Source organism: Mastigoproctus giganteus, chromosome 13, assembly GCF_048544385.1.
Source record: "Mastigoproctus giganteus isolate SK-2022 chromosome 13, ASM4854438v1, whole genome shotgun sequence".
Taxonomy (NCBI): Eukaryota; Metazoa; Arthropoda; class Arachnida; order Uropygi; family Thelyphonidae; genus Mastigoproctus; species Mastigoproctus giganteus.
In genome coordinates this window covers 72,461,662-72,487,055 of record NC_143587.1, presented here as the reverse complement: position 1 = coordinate 72,487,055, position 25,394 = coordinate 72,461,662, and the positions used below count along the sequence as shown (strand labels likewise).

At 36.7% G+C, this 25,394-nt stretch overlaps 1 protein-coding gene across 1 annotated transcript in view; it reads right to left on the bottom strand.

The window, feature by feature from the left end:
• Positions 1 to 697: 697 nt before the first annotated feature.
• The window catches only part of brp (ELKS/RAB6-interacting/CAST family member bruchpilot), a 461,964-nt gene continuing 437,267 nt past the window's right edge, over positions 698 to 25,394 (bottom strand). The window contains exons 8-11 of the mRNA XM_090387273.1: positions 24,708 to 24,881; positions 10,882 to 11,102; positions 1,045 to 1,168; positions 698 to 718 (exon numbers count right to left, since the gene is read on the bottom strand). Of these exons, the coding sequence (XP_090243399.1) occupies positions 698 to 718; positions 1,045 to 1,168; positions 10,882 to 11,102; positions 24,708 to 24,881 (540 nt within the window). The remainder of the gene's footprint in view (positions 719 to 1,044; positions 1,169 to 10,881; positions 11,103 to 24,707; positions 24,882 to 25,394) is intronic.

Here is a 25,394-nt window from a genome sequence, read left to right as displayed (position 1 = left end):
AATATTATCCAGGCATGAATTTGTTCAGCACTGGCAAAGATTATTGCTTTAGGAAGCTGCACCAGAATTTTAAAATGGGACTAAAATTATGTATAAATTTCTAAAAGTCTGTGTTATCATAAATCAATTTAATATCAACTTTTCTAGTATTAGCATTCAGTAGTGACAAATGATGCAAGGAAGTAAGCTTATAGAGCATCAAAGAGGGGGAAAAAAAAAAAAAAAAAACTATCTGCCTCACCTTCCCATGCCCTCCAAGAATAATTTGTCTAGTTTTCCTCAAATTTATTTAAGCTATCTACTTCCACAACAGATGGAAGTTTATTCCAGCAATCAGCCACCTGCTGGCTGAAGGCAAACTTCCACACATCTATCCTGCAACCATCCTTCCTCAGTTTGAATTTATACCCACTCATGTGTGTAGCCTCAGCAAGATGAAGAATTCCATCAACATTGAGCTTACTCAATCTATTCAACCAACTTTCCTTATGTGGGTTCAGTATTTTTATGGGAACCATCCAGCAAGCCTAATTTACTTTGAAGTAATTGATGTGAAACTGGAAACTGCAGACAAATGGAACCAGAAATTGCAGACATATAAAACTGACAGCTGTCAGTTATTCCAAGGAGGCTACTTAGCAATAATACTCTCCAAGAGGGCCTTGTTACTCCTTCTTACCCAGACCCCCTGGATTTACTATGTGCCACCGCTTAATATCTTGAAATGATTAAAGCACATAGAAAGAAAAAGAATAAAATACTACTGTGGGTACAATTACCTCAAAGGATGAATTCAGCCTATGCATTTCACTGGTCTTATGTCTCAAAATCTTTCTTATATAAAAAAAAACCCAGTACAATTTAGATAGTGCAATGAAATTAGCTGAAACTGTACATATAACTACAATATATAAAGTGCATTTAATCACTTAATTATTATTTGTAATTAATATTAAATGAATAAGATTATTATTATTGAGAATAATTAATATTAATGTGAATACAGTTTTTTTTTTTTTTTGTATAGTGGTAGATTATACATACTTGAGCTTTGGGAGGCTCTTTGCTAGCTTCCTCTCTACGAACTGTTTGTGGTGCCATTTGGGAAGTACCAGCTTGTTGACTTTTACGAAGACTGCCAAGTTGAGCTTCTTTTTCTTTCAGTGACCTTAAAGAAATCAGAATAAGTTAGCAATGTGTTAGTATTTAAGGGCAATAAAAAAAAGGAACCTTAATTCTTCATTAAGCTAGCAGCTTAATGGAGAAATAAGGATGCTGATTAGTTTTTACTCAGAAATCCTTGAAAGAGTAACTTTAGTCTTGCAATCAAATTTTACATTTTCCTCTGAATATAAGTATTAGTACAAGCTTGGCAATTCAAGAAGTCACAAAGTTGCTTAAGTTAAACCGTAGGAGCACAAAGAGGGTAATAAATGGGAGCTTTTTCTAGATGGTGACTTATCTAGCGCTATAATCATTGAACAAACAAATGATACCAAGAATCAAACACAAAAAATAAACTTGAAAAGGTAAAGGATAATTTTTGAAAGCTTGTTGACTAGAACCAAGTCCATAATGAAGGCATTTCTCTTACAGGGACCTTTTGCAGTCTCCCACCCTGCAATCTTTATATCAAGGCTATTACAGATATCAGTGCATTCATTCATTTTTAAAAATAAATTTTGCATTGATATCTGCAAATCGTTACACTCTGCATTAATGCCCATAGAATTAATAATCCAAGGCATGAATACAGTACATAGGCATGTGATTTTGATTTTATATGTAACCAGAAAACCCATCCTGCTACACAGGCAATTTGCCTACGTGTAACTTAATTGTTCCTTGTCTCTGTCAGCAAACTGCTTTTCTGGTGGTGAAAAAGCAGTAATCCACCATCAATTCACTAGTCAATTAGTCACCCTGATTCATGATTTTATTTGTTGACATTATTGACGGAACTGATTGGGAATATCTTAACCACTAACTGGTGTATCCCTAAAAGTCACACCAGCTTGTGCACTCGAGTCCTCCATGATACCTGGAAATGTCTGGATTAATAGCAATAAATGATTTAAAATTGGACACTTCTTAAAGCATCCATTATCTTGATAGTATAATGATATAAGAAGAAATATAGTTTTTTTAATTATTTTAATTAATTTTTTTATGAATTAACATTAAACCAGGATTAAAAATCATTACAACAGGTAGATATTTTCATAAGCAGATATAAATGCTGTCCTATGGAATATCTTTTAAAAATACATTTTAAAAGTTTTAAAATAAAACTTTAAGAAAAACTTTAAAATAGGCTTATAAAAATCTTTTCAATAATACTCTTATAAGAAGCTTTGGTTTAAAAAATATTTTAAAAAATAAAAAAAAATTTAAGATTTTGAAAGTCAAATATGCTTCTGCCACTTTTCCTACACTTGACTGAATTTCTGCAATCAAGCTCATGATATTCGTGAATCAGATAACAAATAAAAGTTGAAGTCTGCAAATGAAATCAATAATATTGTGTGCTGATGTAATTATAAAGGTTGGCTATTTTATTTTTTTGTGTTATAGACAATAACAATAGCTGCATGCAGAACCGAAGCACCAATAATTTCAAGATTATCACACTAAAGAGTATAATAATTTTGCAATTAAACATTTTGCAGCTTAATCAAGAAGTACTATTCACTGTTAGGCATTCACATAAGATCAGAATCATGAGTTGGCATGGCTAATAAATAATTGTAGGTTATATTTTGTATTCTATGTGGGGTGCCAAAAACTGGCACAATGAAGGCATCATATATTCAGTCATTGGCATTCATGTCAATTATTACATATCAAGAATATATATATCAACAAGTTAACAGTGAAGAAAGAATATCTGACTGTATCAATTACTAGAAATGTAAGTAGTAAATTTGCAGGTCCACTGGTAGTTTTTAAATGGGAAAGGATACACGAGCCATTGCTGATAATGTTCCAGAACACTGGGCAAATCTGAAAGTGGCTGCAAGACAAGTGTACTGTTATTTGAATTCTTTACCAATGTGTTTCATCCATGATTAATGCAAGAAAAAAATAACTTTACTTGTCATTCTTGTTACTTATGTTTATACACTACAAGTTCTGTGAAGCTAATGGCATAATTCTTGTGGTACTTTTCCAAACCCCACACTCATTTTTTGTTTATTAAAAGATGGCAGAAGAGGAAAAATACATCAGTGGAAAATTAATAAAAATACTTTCCCATGCTGAAGAAGTGATATTTCTCACTGTTATTAACTGAGTAGTACAAGCACTGAGGAAAAATTACCCAATGCAGCTTGAAAACAATAAGACTTCAAAACACATACATATCCTTCTCCACTTTTCAATACCTTTAAAGAACATTCCATCTAGAACATATTAAGGGAGTGTCTTGAATTGCCCTGAGAACTTCAGTGTAAATACATGTTTACACTGAAGGGAATATTTATTCCATCCATGTATTAATGATTTCAATGTTTTTCATTTAAGTAAAGTAAGAAAAATAGATCAAAGCAGATATTGCTCAAAAATGACTTTTTTTATATGAAAACACCAAACATGAAATGTACTGAAACCTACAGTACCCAGCACTGTGCATGGATTGAAGGCCAAGAAGATAACAGATTGACATTAGACTTAATTTATGCAGCTTTTTTTCCCATTTCCACGTACAATCTGCCAAACTCCATGTACTTATTCTGACAGAATCCCAGTTATCAGTTTATCCCATACATGTATTAATGATTTCAATGTTTTTCATTGAAAAACATTGTTTTTCACATTCTTAAACACCACTTCGGAAAACAAATGACAACTGAAACAAAATTACAACTGCACATCTTCACTTCAAAATCAGCCCTCTTCTACAGCTGTGAGACTTGGGTCATAAATAAGAAAGATGCACACAAACTAGAAGCAGCACAAATGAGATTTTTAAGACCATTATTAGGCTTTACAAGACTAGACCACCAAATAAATTTAGATATCTGTGAGAAATTAAAAGTAGATAACATAGTAAATGACATATAACGGTATCAGAAAAAATGGATCAGCCACCTAGAAAGAATGAACCCAGACCAGATCCCAAAATTAGCCTTTAACTACAAACCTACAGGCAAGAGAGATGTGGGTCGACAAAGCCAATGATGGCGAGATCAAGATCACCTCCAAGAGCCGGACCAAGTTCATGATGATGATGAATGTTTTTCATTTAAATAAAGTAGGAAAAATAGATCAAAACTGAGATAGTGCTTGAAAATGATTTTTTTTTTTATATGAAAACACCAACATGAAATATACTGAAACCTACAGTACCCATAAAAGATTGATATTAGACTTAAATTTATGCAGCTATTTTTCCATTTCCACGTACAATCTTCCAAACGGCATGTACTTTTTCTGACAGAATCTGAGTTATTAGTTGATTCAACCACTGCTCATCTCAGTTATCTGAATTATTCACTGTATGATTCCTTTTGCTTCAAAGGTGTGCATATGTCCTATGTCCATTCTGATATTCCCTGCCAGACAGTAATTTGGAATCTCCTCTGGTTTAAAATTTCTCTACTACATTCTGTCAAATTCATTTGTTGCCTCTGTCATTCTCCCAACTCCACTAATCACTTTGAACTATCTGACTTCCTCTCTTTGAAACTTGACTTTCTCCAATCCAACTTTCCTAAGAGTGAGGTAATTTTCCTTGACGATTTTAATGTTCCCAATTCCAGCTGGCTTCTGTTTTTATTATTATTATTACTAGCCATATGGTACAAGGAAGCCTGAGGCTTATGCTGCACCAGCCAAAAAAAAAAAAAAATTCCCGAGTTACCCCCGGTGTGTGTGTGTGTGAGAGAGAGAGAGAGAGAGAGAGGGGGGGCATCACCAAGAAAGAGAAGAATGATGATATCCAGCTCAGGACCCTGGGTTTGCCAAGCCCATACTCACCAGATGTGAGCCCCCGGGGTTTCTAGTCACACAGACCAGCTGGTTGAGATGATGAGGCTTTTGCAATTATTAATGACCTCACACAGAATACAAGACAATTCTAACCATGCAGCCAACACTATCTTTTTCTAACAAACAATCCTTCTAAGTACATGGTTGAGGTGAGTGGTCCTCTAGGAACTCAGATCACAACTTGGTGATGGTCTCTTCCCAAATGAAAGCCTTTCTCTTGTGGCCATTCTAAACCACATGTTGTATGGCATTACAAGAATGCAAAATGGCTGATCTGCGAGATTTCTTTTTTTCCTTGGTTGGATTACTGTTTGAATCTTCTGATATCAATGTTTGCTCAGATTGTGTCAGTGAAATTATTCTTGTAGGGATGAAATTCCTTATTTCAAACTCCACCTTAAAATCTTCTCCTTTATCTAAACTTTGGTTTTCTAATAAATGTGCTAAGGTCATTCAAGATAAGAATGTTGCATATTGCATTTGGCTTGTATCCAAATCTCCAGGTTCATTTTCTGTCTACACCAAAGTGTGCAACAATTGTAAAGCAGTTATTAATCTGTCTAAACTAGGTTTTGAACAGGCTAAGAGTAGAAAACTTGCTTCTTGTCAAAATTATCAAACATTCTGGTTTCTTGCCAAAGCTATATATCACAACTTTTACCCTTCTCTGTTAAAACCAGTTAGTTCTATTGCCACTTCAGCCAAAGATAAAGCTGACCTGCTAACATCCTACTTTTCTTCCAACTTGTGTATTGATGATCTTGGTAAACCACTTCCTACCATTCCCAGTACACCGCATTCAATGGCTCCTGTGGTCTTCTGTCAAAAGGATGTCAGAAGGATTTTGAACAATCTTGATGCTAAGAAATTGATAAGATAAGAAATTGCAAAGAAATCTTGATGTTAAGAATGGATGGGTGAAATGGAAAGTTTTTTTTTGGCTGATGCTGTATAAGCTTGCTTTCTTGCATCATATGCCTCTACTAATTCTAATGCTAAAAGAAAGTTCCAGGTTCTGATGATATTTCTCCACTTGTTCCCAAAACCTGTGCTCCTGAACTTACTCCTGTTCTGTGTCACCTTTTTTCACTTTCTTATCCCAAAGGTGTTTTCCATTCTGCTTGGAATGCTCATATCCAGCCAATTCCTAAAAAGGGTAACAAACCTCTCCCTTCCATTGTACTTACTTCTACCCTTTCTAAAGTGATGGGGAAATCAATTAACCGCCAACTCATAAAACTATCTAGAAACCTTCCATCTGATCAATGATCTCCAGCATGGATTCCGCCAGTGTTGATCCACTGGTGATATTCCGGCTTATGTAACCTATCAATGAACACATTCAATGGAAAAGTTTGATGAAACTTAAGCAGTTGCACTTGACATTTCAAAGGATTTTGATCATGTCTGATGTAAGGGTCTTCTAAATAAGCTTCCATATTATGCCATTTGCTTTTTGTAATTGGGTATTCAACATTCTCTCTGACTGCTCATTGCAGGTGATGGTAGATAGTTCTCTGTCTTTAACTTTTCCACTAATACTGGTGTCCCCAATGTTTCAGTTCTTTCTCTCACTGTTTTCCTCTTGTATATTAATGACTTTCCATTGCCCACTTCATATGGTCAGTGGAGAGTCATTGACCACAAGAAGTGGTCAAAGGAAATAGATAGTTTTTCTATAGCACATTGCATTCCACCTTTATGATAGCACATTGCATTCCACCTTTAGTTTAAGAAACCTTGCCTGCCCCCAACAGCCTGAACCTCTCAAATATCTGCTACCAATTCCTTAAATGCTTATCTCTATGTAATTCTCCAGTGGGCCAAAAATAACTTAGTTGATTTTAATTCTACTAAAACTCAGTGCTGTCTTATATCTTGCAAAAAGAAATCTACTCCTATGCTTATTTTCGGTGACACACTGATTTCTAGGCAAGATTATGTATCTCTATTGGGAATTACCCTAATTTCTAATCTCTCTTGGCATATGCACATTGCAAATATTGCTTCCTCTGCATCTAAAAAACTGGATTTTCTCTTTAGCTCTCAGTGTTACTTTTCTTCCAGACAGCTGTTCACTCTGTACAAATCGCAAATCCAACCAACCATGGAATATTGTTCTCGCATCTGGAGAGGTGACCCCAAAACCTCTTTCACACTTCTAGAATCCATTCAAAAGTGGGCCCTCATCTCTAGCAGAACTCTCTGCTCTATCTCATAGATGTTTTGTTTCTGCTGCATGCCTTTTCTATAGATACTTCCATGGGCACTGTTCTTCTGAATTGTCTTCTATAATTTCTGCTCTCTCTTCCAAAGCAGTCCAAACACATGCTGCAACCTGTAAACATCCTTTTCATGTCCAACTTCAAACTCAGAAAACCAACCTTTCTTCTTCCTAATTTATTCATTCAACTTCTGTTTTATGGAACAGCCTTCCTTCATACATATTTACTGAACATTTACAATCTACAGAAATTCAAGTATAATGTCAACAAGTATCTTCTTTCGTCTTCTAAACTTTCAACCCATGCATGGTACAAGTACTATAGGTTCATATACCGCTCGTGTTTGGGATATTCATTATTAAAAAAAAAAAAAAAAAAAAAAAAACTTGAATTTTTAGAAAATGCACATGAAGGATGGTTATTCCAGAAAGCATAAGTATAAAGGATAAATGAGGAAGAGAAAAAGTTGGTTCTGTGAGTTTGAAGTTGGACAGTGAATGGATATTAACTGCTTGTGGAATGTGTTTGGACTGGTTTGAAAAAGACTGGGGAATGATATATGTCAAGTCAGAAGAACAGTGCCCATGAAAATGTCTACAGAAAAGTTATGTAGCAGAAACTGAAGGTCTATGAGGAAAAAAGAGATTAGACAGACTTTAAGAGATGGGCCATTAATTAACCTAGTTGCCTTCTTTTGAATGGAGTCACAACCTTGAGAAAGGTTTTTGGGGCACCACACCAAAATTTGGGAACAATATTCCATGATAGGACAAATTTGACATTTTCGCAGATTGAGTAATTATTTAAAGAAAAGTAGTGCTGAAAATGATAAAGAAAACCCAATATTTTTGATGCAGAGGAAAAAATATATGTGATTTACTTATTCCAAGAGAGATTAGAAGTCATGATAATTCTTAACAGAGTAATTATGATTTTGTCCAGAAGTCTGGGTGTCATTGAAGATGCATAAAGGAGCAATAAACTTTTAGAAAAATAAGATGGGACTGAGTTTAGAAGGATTAAGGTTATCTTAAGTTTTTTCACCACACTGAAGAATTACTTGAAGATCAGCATTTAAGGAAATGGTGGTGGATATTCAAGAAGTTGAGGCTATTTATGAGGGTAAGGTTTCTCAAACTGAGAGATGGAATACAGTATGTGTCATCAGCAAAACTATGGATTAGGGATCTCTAATATGGCTTGAAGTTTGTACTTTTCTTTCAATATTCTTTCTTTGATCAACTGGTATTTCTTTGCTAGATTCTGATGTAATATCCTGGCAACCTGGTCATGTCTATGAGTGTACTGCCTCTGGGTGATCACTCTGTTGTGTGTTCTAGATTGTTTCTAGGGCAAGGTGACATCATTGAATTGTATTGTCTATCACTCCAGGGTCCTTGGAAATGTATTTTCTGCAGTTCCTGGTGTTGATTATCAAGTCTTGGATGGTGAGCACGAATGCCTTCAGTATTGCAGAAGAGCATCCCACTGTTCAGGCATGTGTTGACAGCCTTCATATCTATGTGATCTTGATGGAGGCCATTTAAGTGCCTTCTCTGCTCATTTTTCTGTCTTTGTTTCTTCCATCTGGATGAGTGGAGGTCTCATCATTGAGGTTGAGTAGGGTGTGCCATTTGTCTATCTTCCTTATGATATAGTAGATTGGCATTGTGTTTTTCTGGAAGTAATACTTCGGTTTATAATTGCTTTAAACTATTGTCAAATGAGGCCTTTCAAACCCCTTCCTCCTCCCCTCCTTTCTAGGCCATGGTCAGTCTCTTGACAGCTGCCTTTATATGGTGTTGGAAACTCCTCGTCATCATTGTCCTGCTCCTTTTTATGAACTCCCCTAGCTTGGTGTTAGTCCAATCTATGATCTCAAAGGAGTACGTTAGTATTGGAACAGCATAGGTGTTTATGGCTTTGACTGTGTTCCCTCCATTTAGCTTTGCTTTTAGCAAGCTTCTGAGCCTCAGTCTGGCAGGCCTTAATCTTGTGTTCTAAATGTTCAGCTTTCATCATTCCCAGGTGTTTGCAGGTCTTTCCCCCTCTGTCATGGCTTCAATCTGCTTACAAGTCTTTATCTCATAGTCTTGTCCAACTAGTTTTCCCTGATGCGGTTCTGAAGGGGGGGTTTCATTTGTGTACTCTGAATTCCATCCTGATGCAGTGTTGAATTCTTCAGTGATCCAGAATAGCTGTTGGAGCTGATCCCCAATTGCTATGTGGAACTTGATGTTGTTCATGCACATAAGGTAGGAAAGGGGTCTACAAGTTCTTTCTCCCTTCTTTAAGAGTATATCTATACTTGCTGGTATAAAGCATGGTGAATAGTGGGGGTGAGAGCTAGCCAGAAGCACAGGAGGCTCAGGGCATCTCCCTGGAATATTTCTCTCCTGATGGGGATAGGTTTGGTCATGATGTTCCTAACCTTGATGGTGATCCTCCATTTTGCCATGACTGCTTCTGGGAAGTTTGTCACTATCAGATTGACTTTGTAGATATTCAGCATCTCTGTCATCCAGACATGGGACACTGAGCTAAAGGCTTATAGTAGTCAATGTAAGCCATGTACAGGTTGTGGTGCTTCTTGTAGGCTTACTCCCTAACCTGCATTGATGGTCAATTGCTCCTTGCATCCTTTGCTCATCTGCTTCTAAACTAATTTTGGAAATAATGTATTATTTAAAATATTACTTTAGTAATAATAATTATTCTGTTAGTTTAACTCTACATAAACACAATTCAATATTTATATTTCCATGCAATCTTGCATATTACATATACAACATGCAACTTGCAACAAATAGCTTAATGAATATAAATAAACCATTATCTGCTTGAATCCAAAGTTTTTCCTGATAAATGATTATGATTAGGTACACATTCAAGGAAATGATAAATGGTTAGAATTAGGGACAGATTCTAACTATAGTCCAGGGCAACATATGAGGAAATTAATAATGGTTCACAAAAACAAGTATGGTCTCTTGTTAGCTACTGCAATGGTGGGTTGGAATCAAACAGTTACAATGAAGTTAACTCCTCTGGTCCTGGTCATACAGAGTAAAAATGGAAATTTATTTATTTGTTTATTGGTGATGGAAAGAATTGGAAAATAAAAATAGCTGAAATCTCATTGAAATTACCATCCTATACTCTATTACAGAATATAAATCAGCTTTATTCGTTCAATTCATTTACTGAAAATCTTCTCAGGATTATATGAAAATTACATATAATGGCCTGTTTTCTAAACCAATCCTTATTCAAGCCTGACATCTATTCTTATGAAGTAGGGCATGAAATTGCAACAATTAATTCTGTTTCTCTTAGGTTGTTGTTATTTGTGTTATTGTTATTTGGTTTTTTTTTTTAGGAGCATTAGCAACTAAGGCCATATTGCTCCGGTGGTCATCCTTGACCTTTCCGTATTTGGGGGTCACAGGCTCGAACCCCGGTCTAATCAAGAAGCGTGTGCTACGCACCTGCCACTCCTGCCTAAACATTTAGAAGAGGAAAAATAATAATCATTTATATTGTCCTCTGGTATGAGATTATTATAAAATATTTACATAACTAGAAAAATAGTTAACACTCTTTGATTCTCTAAGATAACTAACTAAAAAAATATATATATGATAAAGTTAGAAATTAGTTTACTAACTCTTGTAAATCTCTAATTTGCTTATTTAAGACAAATTTCTCATCTTCAGAAGTGGACATAATTTGTAGTAGTCTTTCCATTTCAGATTGAGCCCTGTTAGCATCTTCCTTTGCCTGGGATAATATTTTTTCCTTTGCAGATCGTTCTTTTTCCATTTCTGAGCAACGATGACGTAGTTCAGCAAGTTGGCGAGCCACCGCATCACTTTGCCCTCCTTCAACCTGCAGATAGCAACAAAATAACAAAAACAATTAACAAAATTCCATCATGAGTCCTGAGCCGTTGAGTCAAGCAACACTGAGTCAAGCAACACTGAGTAAAAATGTGGTTTCCACACGCATACTCAAACACCCAGCTATCACATCAGAGTTTCAGCTGTAATAGCAACAGAGGATAGGATCTGGCATCTCTGGAATTATTGCTAATACACTAATACCTTGCTGTATGCTCAGGACACATTTTCCTGAAAGACAGTGTATTTGCAAATCACATTAAGGTGAAGTAAGTGTTCCCATAATAATGGGAACATTTTAGCATTAGTAGAGGCATATGATGTAAGAAAGCAAGCTCATATAGCATCAGAAAAAAAAAAAAAAAAAACCTTCCCATTTCACCCATCCATTAACTCCAAATGTTTGACTAGCTCTGCCTTGAATTTATTTAAGCTGTCAACTTCTACAATGACAAATGGAAGTTTATTCCAGCAATCAACCACCCATTGGCTAAAGGCTAATTTCCACACATCTATTCTACAACTGTCTTTCCTCAATTTGAATTTATGTCCCCTCAGGTGATTGATCTGGGCAAGAGGAAGAATGCCATCAGCATTGAGCTTGCTCAAACCATTCAAGCCCTTAATAAACCTCAATCAGATCACCTCGCAGGAGCCTAGTATCCAGAAACTGCAATTTGCAGAAGTTGAGCCTTTCTTTGCAAGAGCAACTCTTTGTTCCATTCACTAATCTTATTGCCCTTCTCTGTACTCGTTCTAGTAGCTCTACATCCTTCCTAAAATGAGGCCTCAGACCTGTATACAGTACTCAAGGGGTAGCCTGACCACTGCCTTATACAAGGGGATAATTACCTCCTTATCCCTGCTAGAAAAAATTCCTGTATATCACTGACAAGACGCCATGAGCAACTCTTGCAGACTGTCTGCACTGCTCAGAAAACTTCATATCTGACTGCACAATAACCCCCAGGTCTCTTTCATGTTCTACTGCCCTGAGTGTAGTACTGCACAGTTGATATGTTATTCTGGGGTTACTGCTAACTATATGCAGTACTTTACATTTGTCAGTGTTAAACTTCAGTTGCCACCTCTCAGTCCATCTGCTCAACCTTTCTAGATCCTGCTGCAGTAGGGTAGTGTCATTAACAACTTGCCAACTTTCATATCATCTGCAAACCTGGACATTAAGCCTGATATACCCTCATCAATATCGTTGATAAACACAGAAAACAACAATGCACCCAACACCAATCCCTGGGGGACTCCACTATAACATTAGTCCATGAAGAGCAGTGTCCATTGAATACCACTCTGTCTTCTCTCACTCAACCATCCCTTTATCCATAGCAGCAATTTGCCCTTAATGTCATACTACTGCAATTTGTACAGTAGTCTTTCATATGCAAGAGTATCAAAAGCTTTCCTGAAATCCAAGTATATGATATAAAAATTATTTTTCACATCCAGTTCCTTTCCTTTGTGACCACATCATAATATCCAATCAAATTTTTCAGACAAGACTTCCCCTTAACAAATCCATGCTGTGTCTGAACTATAACTGCAGTCTTGTCTAGGTAACTGCTCTGGATTATTACAAAATCATTTAGCTCCCTAGAATTTGATAAACTTCTGGCATTCCCCTCCCTGAATCACTTCTCATGTATGAATGCAGATGCAAAATACTCATTCAGTTTGTCAGCTACCTGAGCAGGATTCTCAGCAGTCGAACCATCGATATCAAAGGGACCAATCTGATTCATTCCCTGCCTTCTAGAGTTTACGTAAGTAAAGAACTCTTTGCTGTTTTTCTTTGCATCCTTTGCCAAAGATTTCTCCTTTGTGACTTGATTACAGACCAGCTGATATCTACCATAGACTTCTGTATTCACTTATTATATATCCTCATATTTCTGATTTCTAATAACATTAGAATTGGAAATAGGAGAAATGCCGAAGACCCCAATTTTCTCAAAATAAAGTTCGTACATCTTTTTTGGCTTATTAACCCACTCTTAGTCATCCAGAAGAAAAAGATCACCCGAGCCCATCTCCTTTGCTATTTCACTCCAACTTTCATTCAGAACAATTTGATATTCACTTAGAAATAACTCATTACACTTTGCAAGATAATTTACCGTGGTTTCTCTTTAAATTTAAGAAATTTCCATTGAATTTGGTGAAAAATTACTTAAATTTGTCAATACCTTGTATATGATTTCACATGACTGCAAACAAATTAATGAATAAATAGGAGTCATAATAATTAATAAAAGTACATGGTTATTACAAAATAATTTATTAAGTTTGTTCAACTGTTAACTTCTTTTATCTCTCAAAGTATTTTATAAAAAGTGTTAATTTGTTGAGTAATTGTCATATTATGTTCTACATAAAATATATTAGTAATTTAGTAAATATATTGCAATCAAACAGTTACAATGAAGTTAACTCCTCTGGTCCTGGTCATACAGAGTAAAAATGGAAATTTATTTATTTGTGTATTGGTGATGGAAAGAATTGGAAAATAAAAATAGCTGAAATCTCATGGAGATTACCATCCTGTATTTGAGATATCTAACATTAAATTTATGGAACTGATTGGTTAGAGTTGGTGTCATGATATGCAAGATGGCTATTATTAGTACATACAAACTGATACAAAAAAATATGGAAAGCTTTCAACATTAATTTGATTTGATCATTAAATGTATCTATAACACACTGCAAAAAGGGTTTTTTATCTGGTACTCTGCTGTTCAAGAACTTGCTAAAGTAGTTAAAAACATTGAATATTCCTATATTAGAGAAGTACTCAAGATATCTAACATTAGATTGAACAACAATGTTAGAGTTTATGACATGAAGTGCAGATGACCATTATTAGGATGTACAAACAAGTGGATATAAAATATGCCAGTCAGAAAATTTTCATTATTAATTTGATATCACTATCATTAATGTCATTATATTAAGAGAGGCAGAAAAAGAGGAAATCAAACTTTTTAGCCATGTTGATGATGGCATTCTTGGATTTAGGGGTAGTTCCCCATTGAATACAGATGTGTGAATGCCTCTGAAATTTCAAAGAGGATCAAAGAGTGAAGTGAGTGATTACAGACCTGCAAGCTTGGCTTCTGTTCTTTGAGAGAAAATAATGGATGGAGTCATTGGTTAAATGAAGTAATGTGGGATTATCTAGAAAGAAATGCAAGTATATGGCAATCACAGCATGGATTTGTTATGCAGTAATCTTGGCTGACAATTCCAACTGGATACTATGATGTTCATAACAAAGAGCAGGATTCAAAAATTAAATTTTGACATTATATATTTAGATTTCTGAAAGAGTATTGTACACAGTACTCTTTGTGAACTAATGTTACTAGTGGAGAACCCACAGTTCAGTGTTGGGCTCATTGTTGTTTTCAATAATTATTAATGGCATTGTAATTTATTAAGTTTGTAGTTTGTAGGTGACACAAAAGTTGGCAAGGTGGTTAATCACAGTAATCAGGGTATGTTACAAGAACAGGATCTTTTAAAATTAGGCAGATGAGCTGAGACATGCCAATTGAAGTTTAACATTCAAAAATGCAAGTTACAACATATGGGTAGCAGTTTTCTCAGAATAGCATAACAACTGTGTAGTACAAAATGCAAGGTAGTAGAGAATGAAAAAAGACCTGGGAGTAATTGTGCATCACACATGAATTAGCAGGGATAATGAGGTGATTATCCCATTGTACAAGACAATGGTTAGTCCACACCTTGAGTACTCATACAGGTCTGGAGGCCCCCATCTTAGGAAGGATGGAGATCTGCTGGAATGGGTGCAAAGAGCAATGGGATAAGTGAAGGGAAGTGGTCTTACCAAGAAATTGAGGTATTTTAAGGCTATTAGCATTAGTAAAGGCATGTGATGCAACAAGAAAGCAAGCTTATACAGCATCAGCCAAAAAAAAAAAAAAAAAAAAAACCCTTCTCATTTCACCCATTTACTCGCTCCAAATGTTTGTCTAGTTCTGTCTTGAACGGATTGAGTAAGCTCAATGGTATGCTTGTTCTTGCTCTCAGAAAGAGAGTGAGAGCAAGGATGCTCTTTGAGGACTGCATACAGGTCTGGAAGCCTTATTTTAGGAAGGATGTTTGATCTGTTTGAGTGGATGCAGAGAACAGCAATGAGATTAGTGAGGCTAAAAAAAAGGATACAATTGACAAGAGACTTGAGTTCTGAAAATTGCAGTGTCTGGAAACTAGGCACCCATGAGGAGATCCAATTGAGATATCTAAGGCTATGAATGGACTGAGTAAGCTAAATGATAATGGCACCCTTACCCTTGCTCTCAGAAAACACATGTAAGGGGTATAAATTTAAATTAAGGAAGGATTGGATAGATACTGTTTGAATCAACTATCATCTGGTGTGTTGGAAGTGAGTAGTTTGAAATAAATTTAAGGAATAAGTAGACAAATTTTTATTTTTTATTTTTTTTTTTTGATGCCATATAAAGTTGATTCATAGCATCGTTTCCACTACTAATGTCAACAAACTGCATATAGTTTATCACCAATCAAACAGCTAAAGAAAGAATTTACCATTTTAATTGTTTTCAGTGCTGGTACCATTATGAGGATCCCTATATAAAATTTTGGTTGTCAGGTACTGATGTCCCCATAATCAGAAATCTATTGGTACTAAGTCTGGTGAATATAAAGACTCTGTGCATTGAAAGTAATATGAAACTAACTTAATTAGAAAAGTTTCATTAACAAAATATGGAGCATCAACTTGCATGAACATAACCATAAGTTTCATTAACAAAATATGGAGCATCAATTTGCATGAGCATAACTCTTCCCACTACCTGTAACTCTTCTACAACTGGTGTAACCTGAATAATAATTATTATTATAAAAAATACAATGTTATTATTATTATCATCATCATTGCTCTTATATTATTTCTCCCTAATTGGGGCTCCACAACGTGACCGGTATTGCTACCAAGTACACAGTGTGATTGTTATTAGCATTAGCATTAGCATTAGTAGAGGCATTTGATGCAAGAAAGCAAGCTTATGCAGCATCAGCCAAAAAAAAAAAAAAAAAAAAAAAAAACCACTTCCACTTCACCCCTCCGTTCGTTCAAAATACCTGTCCAGCTGAGCCTTAAACTTATTTAGGCTATCAACCTCCACCACAAGGGATGGAAGTCTGTTCCACCAACCAACCACCCGCTGGCTAAAGGCAAATTTCCGCACGTCTATCCTACATCTGTCTTTCCTCAATTTGAATTTATGCCCTCTCAGGTGATTATTCTGAGCTAGAGGAAGAATCCCATCAGCATTGAGCATGCTTAAACCATTCAAGGCTTTATACACCTCTATCAGATCACCTCGCTGGTGCCTAGTCTCCAGACACTGTAATTTGCAAAACTTAAGCCGTTCTTCGTAAGAGCACCCCTTTGTTCCATTCACTAATCTTGTTGCCCTTCTCTGTACTCGTTCCAGCAGCTCTACATCCTTCTTGAAATGAGGCCTCCAGACCTGTATACAGTACTCTAGGTGTGGCCTGACCATCGCCTTATACAATGGAATAATCACCTCCTTATCCCTGCTGGAAAAATTCCTGTATATCATTGACAATACTCCATGAGCTACTCTTGCAGCCCGTCTGCACTGCTCAGAGAACTTCATATCTGCCTGCACAACCACCCCCAAGTCCCTTTCATTCTCTACCACTGTCAGTGTTGTACCACAGAGTTGATACGTTGCTCTGGGGTTGCTGTTTCCCATGTGTAGTACTTTACATTTGTCAATGTTAAACTTCATTTGCCACCTCTCAGCCCATCTGCTCAACCTTTCCAGATCCTGTTGCAGCAGCATAGTGTCAGTAGTGTCCTTGACAACCCTGCCAACCTTTGTATCGTCTGCAAACTTGGACATTAATCCCGATATACCATCATCAATATCATTTATAAATACAGAAAACAATAATGGACCCAACACTGAGCCCTGAGGGACTCCACTAATAACATCAGTCCACGATGAGCAGTGTCCATTGATTACCACTCTCTGTCTTCTCCCCCTCAACCACCCCTTTATCCATAGCAGTAATTTGCCTCCAATGTCACACTGCTCCAATTTGTGTAGCAGTCTTCCATGTACAACAGTATCAAAAGCCTTTCTAAGATCCAAGTATATAATATCAAAGTTATTCCCTGCATCCAGCTCTTTTGTGACTGCATCATAGTATCCAATCAAGTTGGTCAGGCAAGACTTCCCCTTAACAAAACCATGCTGTGTCTGAGCTATAACTGAAGTCTTGTCTAAATGATCCTGCAGTGCTTCTTTAACCAGTGCCTCCATTAATTTTCCTGGAACAGAAGTTAAGCTCACAGGTCTATAATTACTTGTGTCAGCCTTTGATCCTCCTTTGTGAATTGGGGTCACATTTGCACATTTCCAGTCTATGGGTACCTCCCCTGAGTCCAAGGAAGCTCTCATAATTATGGCTAAGGGTTTGCTTACTTCCTTTGCTGCCTCCTTTAATATAACTGGATAGATCCCATCCACCCCGGGTGCCTTTCTTGTGTTTATCTTCAACAGTTTCTCCTCCACTTTACTCCCAGTTATTTCAAGATTCTGTAACTTACTGCTAGAGTTGAATACACCTCTGGCATTCCCCTCGCTGAATAACTCCTCATGTGTGAATGTCGATGCAAAATATTCATTTAGTTTGTTAGCTACCTGAGCAGGATCATCAACAGTTGACCCATCAATATCAAGTGGACCAATCTGATTCATCCCCTTCCTTCTAGAGTTTACATAAGTAAAGAACTCTTTGCTGTTTTTCTTTGCATCCCTTGCCAAGGACTTCTCGTAATCTGCCTTCGCCTGCCTAACCTCCTTTGTAACTTGGTTGCATATCAACTTGTATCTATCATAGGCTTCTGTGTCATGTGTTAATTTGTAAGTATCCCATGCATTTTTCTTCTCTGCCATATGCCTCATTAGTTCATCTGACATCCATTTTGGCCTAAACCTTGAACAATATCTGGTGTTACTGTTGGTGGAGTTGGTTATGTCTGGTGTTACTGTTGGTGGAGGAGCTCTCGGACTATCCTACAGGTGTTCAGGGTTGTGACTTTCTGGAGTTCCTTGTAGGTGTTCTCTGGGAGACCTATTGCTGCTAGGCTGTTATGTAGCGTCTTTGGCACCATGATCAGGATGGCCGTTACTTGTTTCATATGCCACATCTCTTTGATTTCCTGTCTTAGGTTTGTGTACTTCCTGATATTTTCCTCATGGGTTTTCTAGAGGTTGCCGGTGATGGGCACTGCTATGTCAATCAGATAGGTAGCCTTTTCCTCCTTGTCAACAAGGGTTGTGTCCAGTTTGTTGTGTGGGATTGTCTTATCATTTATTATGGCATGGTTCCAGTACAGCTTGTGGGTTGGGGTCTAGTACTGCTTGGGGTTCATACTTGTAATATGATACACTTGATCAACTGGTATTTCTTTGCTAACTTCTGATGTATTATCCTGGCTATTTGGTTGTGTCTACGAATTTACTCAGTATGGGTGATCACCTTGCATCCTGCAGTGTGTTGGATCGTTTCTGAGGCCAGGTGGCATCGTTAACATGTGTCATCTGACACTCCAGGCTCCTTGGAGATGTATTTTCTGTAGTTTCTGGTGTTGATTACCTGGTCTTGGATGGCAAGCATGAACCCTTCAGTATCGGGGGAGATCATCCCACTCATGAGCCATGCATTGGAAGCAATTTTATCTATGTGGTTTTGATGGAGGTCATTGTAGTGTCTACTATGGAGTGCTTCCTTTGCCCATCTTTCTAGCTTTGTTTGTGCTGTCTGGGCAGGGGGGGGACCCCTCACTTAGTTTGAGCAGAGTATGCCACTTGTCTGTCTTCCTTGTGGCCTGGTAAAGTGCTGCTGTGTTTTTCTGTTGTGATGAGCTTCACTTCCCATACATTCATTATAAATGCAATGAATGTCTGCTATTTCAGTATTAGAGTTATTTCGGGTTAGCTATTGCTGTCCAAGTTGAGGCAATAGCAATTTGTGCATTCCAGTTATCTCTGGTATTTAAAAATAAAATACCAGAGATAACTGGAATAGAACTTCTTTCAGCAATACAGGTGGTTCCTCCTCCATGAAATGTCTGTAATTTATTATATATTCACCAGTACCAGCCCAAATGTTCCAATGAAACCACTGCTGATGCTGACTGGGTGATAACACAATGCTTTTCCCATGCTCATTGGTGATTTTTGCAAAAATTGATAATGTTATCTCTTGTAAATTGTGATTTATCCATGAAAATTAGGAAATGGAGAAAAGGTTCAATATTCTGCTGCTGAAGCCATCGAAAAAGCACAATTCATGGATGAAAATCACCTTGTGAGAGGCCCTGCACTAGTTGCTGTTTGTAAAGAATTTTCCATACACTTTAATGTGTAACAACTAACACCATTGCTACATTTTTCATGCTAATTCTAGGATCTTCCTTGATCATGTCCTGTTTCTCTAAAGCAGGTGTTTGAATAGTTCTGGTTCTTCCCCAGTCACTGGTAACAGATAAAAAGGATCCTATTTCTCAAAGATACCAATGGACAGCTGCAAAAGTATACTTGGCTGGACATTATTATGGCAGAAAAGTTTCCCAGTAGGGATGATGAGCTTCACTTCCCATACATTCATTATAAATGCAATGAATGTCTGCTATTTCAGTATTAGAGTACCACTTACAATGAACAACATATTTTAAGCCTTTTAATTTTTTATACCAAAATATGGTACAGCTCATGATTTAGAGAAGAATGGAGGTTATGCTTACTGAAATTTTTAATGAAATTTTAAACAAGTATTACAATAAATGGCATAAAAATAGTATTTTTGTATTTTTTTTTGTTTGCTTTATCTTTTGTAATGATCAGGAGCCTCTCTGATCAATGTCAAAGCAATAGTCTGCTAATGCACTAGGCTTCTACCTTCCTTGTAAATGTTTTTCCAAGGTATTTCTGGATGAAAATGTTCACCGTGTTCATTACTAACATGCCCAAGTTTATCTGGGAAAAAAAAAAAAAAAAAATCTAAATGGGGAATGTTGTTAGAGAAACATTGCGACCACGGTTTTGGCAGGTTTGTAATAAATTCTCAATCAATTTATAGTTCTCTGTCCTGGTGTTGTCAAAAAATGTTCAAACTTTCTCGAAGGATTTCCAAACTTCCGTTTCCTCATATATGCTGCACAATTAGTGCAGCATATATGAGGAGGGGCCTAATTCTTATTCTGATCACTAAATTTGCAGCCAAAATAAATGGACATTAAAAAATAATAATGCATTAATAAATATGAACATTACAGATTCTCACAGACATTCTATAATACCCCTATTAAAAAAGCATATGAACATTAAGCATGTCTGTTGTGAGAATTAATTGTGCAATCACTGCACTCATAACAAAAGTGACATTTTAAAAGGAGAATTGGAATTTGGGGAGTACAATGTGTACAGAAAGGATAGACAGGATAGGAAGGGAAGAGGTGTCATGCTGTTAATTAAGAAAAACATAAAATCAAAAGAAGTGCATCCAGTTGATACAGATGAACAGTGCACTGTTGAGTCAGTTTGGTGTGAAATAAGCACTGCGAAAGCAAAAATAAGAGTAGGAGTGTGTTATAGGCCTAATGACTCGAATGAGTACAATGAACAATTGTACAGAGAAATAGAGTGGGCTAGTAAATCAGAATGTCTTATAATGAGGGATTTTAACTTCCCAGATATTGACTGGAACTAGAGGGTTGGTCACTCACACACTAGTAAGACTTTTGTGGATTTATTGGACAACTGTTTTCTGCAGCAGCATGTTCGAGAGGCAACCAGAGAGGGTAATACTCTTGATCTGGTTATGAGCAGTGATCATTCGTGTATTAAGAATTTGCAGATAAAGGAACCACTAGGTGGCAGTGATCACAGTGTACTGATGTGGGATTTACTTAAAGATATAATTACCATCAGGGGTAAAGGAAAGGGTTTTTCTTTCCGTAAAGGTGAGTACAGTGGTCTCAGACAGTTTTTAAATTCTGTACAGTGGGATCAACTGACGATGTTACCAATAGTAAATTCTAAGTGGGAAGCATTCAAGGAATTAATCGTTTAAGCTACTAAAAGTTTCATACCTATTAAGAAATATTGTTCAAGGTTTAGGCCTAAATGATTATCAAATGAACTAATGAGACTCATGACAGAGAATAAAAATGCACGGGATGCATATAAATTATCAAGCAACTCCGAAGCCTGTGGCAGATATAAGATAGTCTGTAATCAGGTCACAAAGGAGGTTAGGCAGGCGAAGGCAGATTACAAGAAATCATTGGCAAAGGATGCTAAGAAAAACAGCAAGGATTTTTTTACTTATATAAACTCTAAAAGGAAGGGGATGAATCTGATTGGTCCACTTGATATCAATGGTTCGACTGTTGATGATCCTGCTCAGATAGCAAACAAACTGAATGAGTATTTTGCATCTACATTCACACATGAGGCGTTATTAAGATTTGAAAATGACAGAAGGTTATCAAATTGTAGCAGGGTGCTTAATGATTTTGTAATAACTGAGAGCAAAGTGGAGGAGAAATTGTTGAAGTTAAACGTAAGAAAGGCACCTGGGGTAGATAGGATCTATCCAGTTATATTAAAGGAGGCGGCAAAGCAACTAAGCAAACCCTTAGCCATAATTATGAGAGCATCCTTGGACTCAAGAGAGGCCCCCACGGACTGGAGATGTGCAAATGTATCCCCAATTCACAAAGGGGATCGAAGGGTGACACAAGTAATTACAGACCAGTTAGTTTAACTTCTGTTCTGGGTAAAATAATGGAGTCACTGGTTAAAGATGCATTGCAGGATCATCTAGACAAGACTGCAACAATAATTCAGACACAGCATGAGTTTGTTAAGGGAAAGTCTTGTCTGACAAATTCGATAGGATATTATGATGTGGTTAGAAAGGAACTGGATGCAAAAAATAATTTTGATATCATATATTTGGATTTCAGGAAACTTTTGACACTGTTGTGCGCACATGGCAGACTTGTACAAATTGGAGCAGAATGGTATTAAGGGTAAGTTGCTACAATGGATAAAAGGATGGTTGAGTGGGAGAAGACAGAGGGTGGTAATCAATGGGTGCTGCTCTTCGTGGACTAATGTTATTAGTGGAGTCCCACAGGGTTCGGTGTTGGGTCCATTGTTGTTTTGTATATTTATCAATGATATTAATGAAGGTATATCAGGCTTAGTGTCAAAGTTTGCAGATGATACAAAGGTTGGCAGGGTTGTTAATGACAGTAATGGCAGTGTGCTACTGCAAAAGGATATAGAAAGTATGGGCAGATGGGCTAAGAAGTGGCAACTGAAGTTTAACCTTAACAAATGCAAAGTACTGCATATGGGTAAAAGTAACCCCAGAGAAACATACCAACTGTGTGGTACTACACTTAAGGTGGTAGAAACTGGAAAAGACCTGGGAGTAATTGTGCAGTCAGATATGAAGTTTTCTGAGCAATGCAGACAGGCTGCCAGGGCAGGTCATGGGGTTTTGTCAATGATATATAGGAATTTTGCTAGCAGGGAAAAGGTGATTGTCCCTCTGTATAAGGCAATGGTCAGGCCATGCCTTGAGTACTGCATACAGGTCTGTAGGCCTCATTTTAGGAAGGATGTAGATTTGCTTGATCGTGTACAGAGAAGGGCAACAAGATTGGTGAGGGGAAAGAAGGGATCCTCTTACCAAGAGAGGCTTAAGTTCTGCAAATTACAGTGGCTGGAGACTAGGCACCTGTGCGGTGATCTGATTGAAGTGTATAAGGCCTTGAATGGGTTGAGCATGCTAAATTCTGATGGGACCCTTCCACTTGTTCAGATTACGAACCTAAGGGGGCATAAATTCAAATTAAGAAAAGACAGATGTAGAACAGATGTGCGGAAATTTGCCTTTAGTCAGCAGATGGTTAATTGCTGGAACAAACTTCCATCTGTCGTTGTGGAAGTTGATAGGTTAAATAAATTTAAGGAGGAGCTGGACAAGCATTTGGTGGGAATGGTGTGTTTTTTTTTTGGCTGATGCTGCATAAGCTCATACACTTGCTTTCTTGCATCACATGCCACTACTACTACGTAACAACATTAACTCACACACTTACACTTCTGACTGACCTACTTGTCTGGGAGATTTGCTTTATATATCCATATCCATCTGACATATGGGCAGCAGGTAAGAGTTAGGGTAGAACAGTCTAAAAACTGTCAGATGCTGACCACTCAACTAAGATCCAGAAAACTCCTTATTCGAGAACTTCTAAATCGATAGTCCAACTAACAAGAACAGTTAGACCAAAATTTAAATTCACAAAAACTAAAATATTATCCCTGCATATTCAAATTGAAACATTAAAAATATGCTAAGCCCACCATATTTCTATTGCAAAAAATTTTTCCAATGTTGTTCAGTATTATTCATGGTCAAAGTAAAAAAAAAAAGGTGCAGAGACTGAAAATAACAACAGGAATATTGATTAACTTAACTTACAGGTAACTTTAGGGCAACTGATAAACATAACTAATGACCCACATTAAGAATGGTTGTCACATCCTGCAGTAGATGAATTTGTTCCAAAATTTGCATGATGTACAGTGATGTCAGCTATGAAAATGATTCAATATACTTATTTTACTTATTGACAGGAGTACTTAATTTCACTTTATGAAAAAGGGAAAACAGGCTAACTTGGAGGGGAAAGTTTCTGGACATAGGTCCAGAAACTTTCCCCCTTTTTTTTTTTTTTATCTCTATGTTCAGTGAAAACCCAATCCCAAATTTTGACAGAACCTTTCAAAAACAATTCCAAAAACACTGTGTATGCGCACGCACACACGCACGCACAGACATGCGCACGCACGCACAGACATGCGCGCGCGCGCGCACACACACACACACACACACTTTTTGGAATTGTTGACTCTTTCCTGTTATCAAACACTGTTAATATTAACTTAAGCTGGAAATTTGCATTGGTAGACGGAAGCACGTGAGATAAAGCATTAATATATACATCAAAAAACAAAGGATCATGGGAATGTCCCTGCAGTGCACTAGTATTTAGTGTAATCAGTCTGGAAACAGTGTTATTTTGTAACATATTCAGGTTTTGTTATAGCAAAATAACTGATTTAGTAAGAGAAACTGTATGTCATATAACTTGGAATTCAAGAAGCAATTTAGAATGAATGTATAAAATGCCCTGAAAGATCTATGTATACCATGTCTACCTGGTGCAACTCAAACATGGAGGGAGAATTGTTTTTCTTTTTTTTGCCAGCAAGCCACTGAGTTGGATGCCATGGATCCTTCAGAGTAAAAATCAGGCTGTTGTGGTATCATGTAGTGTTAAAGTAAGTTAATTTTTTTTTTGTAATTGACTGGAATTTAAAGTATTAGTCACTAAAAATATATTCTGTGATAAATCAAAATTAAACACAGGAAATATAACAAAAATTTGCCTTTTAACCTGCTTCAGTTGGGACTCCATCTGGTCTAGTCGTTCTTTTCTTTTCTTTAGTTTTTTCTCTAAGTCCTCCAAAGAACGCTGCTTTTCCTCCAGCTGTTTTCGCAGCATTGATAATTCTGCTTCTTGTTGTGATTCTCTTTTTCCTTTTTGTGTGTGGAGAGCCTGAATGTCTGCCTATAAAATTTGTTACCAAGAAACCATTCTTAAGAGAAAACATACAATAAAATTTTATTGTATAATAATTATTATAATATAATATAGAGGATGGTCAAGATAAAGGATGCTTGCTACCTTACCACTTCAACAAAATAATTAAAAAATAAATTAAGAAAATGCAGTGATGTGGCTTGTCAACACGTACAATTGCTCAAATTTTTATTGTGAACATACCTTGAGAAAATGCAGAAAATCCAGATATTCTAACTTTGGCTGCAAGTGAATAGAAGTTGAGAGTAGAATTATATTCATTAATATCATAGTTACCATCTAAGTGCAGGATGGTCTGATGAACATGGTCATTCCATCTAATCCATCAGTGAGAGAAAAAAACTGGCACTAAATACTTAAGTGTTAGGGTGGGGGGGTGAGGATAAAACAGAAGAGGATAGCCAGCTGTTAATAAACAACAGCTATGCAGAAGTCCAAAACCTGAAGAACTATGAAGTGTTCTAAATACTGCACAGGACG